This window comes from Punctularia strigosozonata (assembly GCF_000264995.1).
Source record: "Punctularia strigosozonata HHB-11173 SS5 unplaced genomic scaffold PUNSTscaffold_41, whole genome shotgun sequence".
Taxonomy (NCBI): Eukaryota; Fungi; Basidiomycota; class Agaricomycetes; order Corticiales; family Punctulariaceae; genus Punctularia; species Punctularia strigosozonata.
This window is the reverse complement of record NW_006767473.1, coordinates 1-4,847: the sequence shown is the minus strand read 5'-3', so window position 1 is coordinate 4,847 and position 4,847 is coordinate 1. Positions and strand designations below refer to the sequence as shown.

Here is a 4,847-nt window from a genome sequence, read left to right as displayed (position 1 = left end):
TGGTACAAATTCAACAGTAGTAGTGATGTGGACCTTGATGTGGTTGACCTTTTTGGGGCGCTGCGGAAACAGAACCCGGATGTACTGAGGGAGTGACGACCTCTCGGCCTGTGCGAGAAGCGCAGTGGTCTCGTTATCGGCTAGCGGAGTGCCTTCGGGTAGGTGAGGATCGACAGCGAAGGGCTTTGCCCATCTTGTTAGACTACGCCATATATGTTTGGCAATTGCTTTGAACAACTGCATGCTGACTAGGTAGTTGGTGAGTACGGTGGGGGTTGCCTGTTCCTGAACGCGTGTTATGGGCATGGCGTCTACGCGTCACGACTTCCTGATCACGTGATCACAGTACGTTGTGAATTTGGGTGTTTTGGCTATGTCCGAGCGCCAAACAGATTTGGTGCGCGACATCCGTGGCCAACTCGAGAATTCAACTGCCCCCAGTTGACGCAGTTCTATAATGATTCTTCTCCTTCTGAAGTGTCGGTGCTATCTGAATGTTTCCTATGTCGCCGTCCGTGGCCAACTCGAGATTGTTTCTTGGTCTTATTGATACTCTTCGCTTCCATCTCTGCTTGATGGATTATATCCAGGTCATCTTCGTCGTCACTAATTTCATCTAATTCCCAATCTGAGAAGTCGATATCTGGCTGCGCTTCCCGATGCTTCTTCTGTCCAGGGAGCCTGGGTCTTCGCTGAATATAGGGCATGATTCTGAATGCTGCTTTGGCTCGTCGATCGATGGTTCCATCTAGTTCCTTTAGCACATAAGAGCCTTGCTTTGTCTGTCGATAAACTTCGTATGGTCCACTGTATCGAGGATACTGTTTCTTGTTCAGATGTTTCTCAATCCGTGTGTTCCGTACTAAGACTAGCGTTCCTGGTTGGATTGTTCCTTCTGGGAGAAATCTGCGAGCGAAGTGTTTTTCCCATCTCCACTTTGCTTGGAAGCGTGATTTCGTTATAGACATGGCGGCTTTCTGAATATCCTCAGGTCGTTTCTCTAGTTGTCGAATACGCAGAGCAAGGAGTTGTGCTGTCGGCATTTCTTGGCGGAAGCCTTCCACTAAGAACGTTGCTTCTGCCAAGTCGAAGGGAAGGACTGGGTCGACTCCATGTAGCAAGTAGAAAGGAGAGAACCCTGTTGCTCTCCGTGCAAGACATTTATCTGCGAAGAATGCGTGATGGACTTTGTCTGGCCATCGTTTGGGATCTCCTTCACATGACTTGAGTATAGCTTCGCGAATGATAAAGTGTCCTCGTTCCGCGACACCATTGGCTTTTGAATTGTATTCGGAAATTTGCACGTGGTGAATTCCATATCGCCGCATTAATACGGCAAATGCTGCGCTAAGTTCTGGACCATTGTCGGTCACAACTTGTGCGATTGCTCCATATCGACAGATAATCTGTGTCCAAAAGAAGCGGGCAACCGTCTTGGCCTTCTTATTTTTGAGAGCACGTCCCTCCGCTGCTTGAGTAAGTTCGTCTCTAGCGGTAATAATTGACTTGTATCCACGAGACTCGGGCATGTCCATGAGATCAACGTGTATCTTTGTGAAGATTGTGCTGGGAATGGATGGAGTAAGGGGAACTTCGATTTTGCGAGTGCTGCGTCTTTGACATTGGTCACAACTGCGCACATGTACTTCGATGTCTTGCCACATTCCAGGCCAATAGAATCGTGTCTTGAGTGTATGAAAGACAGAGTGAACACCACGATGTCCCCATTTCTCATGTGCTTGGTCAAGGATTTCCTGTCTTCGCCTGGGTTCCATGACTACTAGCAGTGCGCTTGCTTCTGCCTGTCTCTTGAATAGTCGTCCTGCTTTACAGAAGTACTGCAAACACTGCTTTAGGAAACGACTTTTCTCCTGTTTTGACGATAGAGGTGGAAGAGTGAGTGACTGTAGATACTCTCGTATGTCTGAAAGACGGATATCCTGTTTGGTAGGAAACACAGAAACTACATCTTGTCCGTTGTCTCTGACTGCTGTTAATACCGATTGTGATCCTTGGAACTGTTGAGCGTGGTCGTCTCGATGCTTTATTGGTGGAACGTCCCAGTCGCTATCTTCATCTGAAATAAAGTCTTCCGGATTTGGTTCTCTACGAGAGAGTGCATCGGCAGCTTTGTGGCGTTCAGCAGGGACGTGCACCAGTTTGAAGTCGAAACCATGTATCCCAGCTACCCAGCGATTCATCGCAGCGTTTGGTTGTAGATCTGGTTCATTGAGCATTCCTTTGATGTACTGAGCATCGACTTCGACTTGAAGGTTCTTGACACCAGTGAGGTACAACCGATAGTGGCGCAATGCACGGTAGAGTCCGTACAACTCTAATTTGGCTTGGCTGTAACGTGCTTCTCTCTCGTTCATAGGGATTGATCCATAGCGGGCAGGTCGGCGTTTCCCAGTGTCATCTTCTTGCATAAGGACAAATCCTACTGCAATAATGCTAGAGTCCACTGCAAAGATCACGAGTCTGTCTGACGAGTAGTCGATAGGTTGGAGTGCTGGTGGCGATGATATTAATTTCTTAAGAGCCTCGAATGATTCTTGTCTTCGGTCATCCCATTCGAATGGAGTGTCTTTCCGCACTAGTTCTGTTAAAGGTCTGGCAATCTGCGAATAGTTGCGAATCCATATTCGCACGGTCCCGCACAGTCCTAGAAAGCCACGAACATCTTTGACCGTTTTTAGGGTAGGCCACGATTGGATCTTATCGATCTTAGATAGCTCCGGTAGTCGTCCTGTGGCGGTACACCGCTGTCCCACTATAATTGCTTCTGGGCGCCCGATCTGAAACTTCTTTCCTGAAAAGGTACCACCAGCGTGGCCAATGCGATGCAGAATCCTGTGAACGTCCTGTGCGTGTTCCCAAACAAAGCGACGTATTCCGGGGTTCTCTGTGATACATTCTGGTTCTCCATCTAGATTAGGATACATTGACTTTGCTCCGGCAATGGGTAGATCATCGATGAAGATGTTGGCTTGCGGCATTTCAGGGGCAAGGATGAAGCTCATGCATGCTTGGAATTCTGCAGGGGAATTTGTATATCCTTGAGGCATAACGGTGATTCGCAAGAGTCCGATTGGAGTCATGAATGATGTAAGGTCTCGGCTTGTTGGATGGACTTTCCGAGCATCGAATCCACTGAAGAGGTCACCGACGGTATAAATAACAGAACCTGCAAATGGTTCAACAAACTCGTCCAGGTTTGGCGGTGTTCCAGCGGTCCGAATAGACACTGCATTGAGAGGCATGAGGTTGTGCACGATGCGCAACCTGCCATCCTTTTTCTTGACACAGAACCATCTCGACCTATATGACGCTTGACTTGGTTCATAGACTCCTGCGGCGATTTTATCCTTTAATATCTTGATGACCTCCTCACGATGTCCGGGAGGAATCGGAATATTCGACTGTTCCCAAGGCTTGTGATCGATAGTTGGGTATATGAAGGGAGTAAAATAGTCGTCTCTAAAGGTTCCTCGTTCTGCATCTTCGAATGCCAGTGCCTTCTCATTTAGTTTGATAATATGTAGGAACAGCTTCTCCTCTTCTGGCCATAGGAATTTGTCGATGTTGATCTTCATAATTTCTATGCGCTCTTTTGTGAGCTTGCGTGTGGGCTCAAAGTCCGGGGGGTTTGGTGACAGCATGGGTAATGAGATCAAAGGGTCCTCTGGTAGGCGTCGCTCCACTCGAGCGTCTTCAGGATATACTCCTGGTACAGGGCGTACACGTTTGTCCACGGTTTTATACATTCCAAACACATGTCCGATGTGAGATTCTTCTTCGTCTAATATTCTCCTAATTTCTTTGGGCTCTGGCGTGTTTTCGTGCGGCCAGATCCAGTGTTGTTCATTATCCGATTCCTCTTGATTATATGGTACGTCTCTCTCTGCTTCATCGCAAGCAGCAGACTCAAGAGGACTTGGATGCGCGTGATGAGGAATAGATCCGTCGAGTCGAGGTAAGAGTTCCGGGGCATCAGTTATCGTATACGGTAACGCCCTATTAAGTACAATACAATAAGTCAAAACTTTGTTTATAGTATACACAAGAAAGGAAAGAAGGACGCATGGGATAGAATTAGCGAAAGGGTCCGTAGGTTTGGAAGCGATTGCCCGAGTGACAAATCGAAGAAGTCAAACAGTGGAAAGCATAAAGTTGAAACAAAAGCGAAGAGGCGGTCGGTATTTCATAGATCGGCGAATGCCTGCGACTGGAGAGTATGATCTCGCGGTTAACAATTCAAGAGGACAAGAAAGGAATGAACGCATCAAGAAAGGAATACTATTACAAGGCGGGCGATGAAGCAAAAATGGAAGCAATGGACGTCGATGGAATGCGCCTAGAGATCGTCGGAATCGGCTCGGCGATGCTGAGGGATGAGGCCATGCATTTGGCAACGGCGGACCGTCTCCCAGACGTCGTTCTGAAACGACTCGAGGGACTCCTGGATCTTCTTAATCGAATTCCGTACGGCGGTCGTTCCGCGTCGCGCGTTGACCGAGTGTTCCAGCAAGAGCGATTCGACGTGCTCGAGACGTTCCAGGAAGGCGTCGAACTGTTCTTCAGTCATGGGTGAAGCGTCGGGATGATCGGACATAACGTCCTCCTGATGGTACGCATGTACAGGTGGTCCTCCCGTCCGTCGAGCGAAAGAGGGCCGTCGGATAGACGGGCCCGGCGATGATGCTGGTCGCTGCGTCGGTGAGTAGGAGCGCGAGCGTGAAGGTCGATATCCGCTTGTCGAAGGGTCGGACGGCCCGGACATGGCCGCTCCGCAGAAGTACGACGTAGGCGACGAGCGTAGTTGCTACGATAGACGAGATGTCGGC

General features: G+C 48.8%; 3 protein-coding genes across 3 annotated transcripts; 1 reads left to right on the top strand and 2 right to left on the bottom strand.

Moving 5' to 3' along the window:
- Positions 1-452: 452 nt before the first annotated feature.
- PUNSTDRAFT_78221 (uncharacterized protein) lies at positions 453-1,664 on the bottom strand (the record flags this gene model as incomplete). The annotated part of the gene is made up of 2 exons (XM_007389309.1): positions 453-1,255; positions 1,361-1,664. 2 exons carry the CDS (start codon positions 1,662-1,664, stop codon positions 453-455), a joined length of 1,107 nt encoding a protein of 368 aa, XP_007389371.1.
- A 1,620-nt stretch (positions 1,665-3,284) lies between these two features.
- Positions 3,285-3,767, bottom strand: PUNSTDRAFT_78219 (uncharacterized protein; the record flags this gene model as incomplete). The annotated part of the gene is made up of 1 exon (XM_007389308.1): positions 3,285-3,767. A coding segment is annotated over one exon (483 nt), but the record flags the coding sequence as incomplete, so codon positions are not given.
- A 174-nt stretch (positions 3,768-3,941) lies between these two features.
- PUNSTDRAFT_48124 (uncharacterized protein) lies at positions 3,942-4,719 on the top strand (the record flags this gene model as incomplete). The annotated part of the gene is made up of 4 exons (XM_007389307.1): positions 3,942-3,976; positions 4,058-4,106; positions 4,211-4,583; positions 4,645-4,719. Coding segments are annotated over 4 exons (532 nt in total), but the record flags the coding sequence as incomplete, so codon positions are not given.
- Between the last annotated feature and the right edge of the window lie 128 nt (positions 4,720-4,847).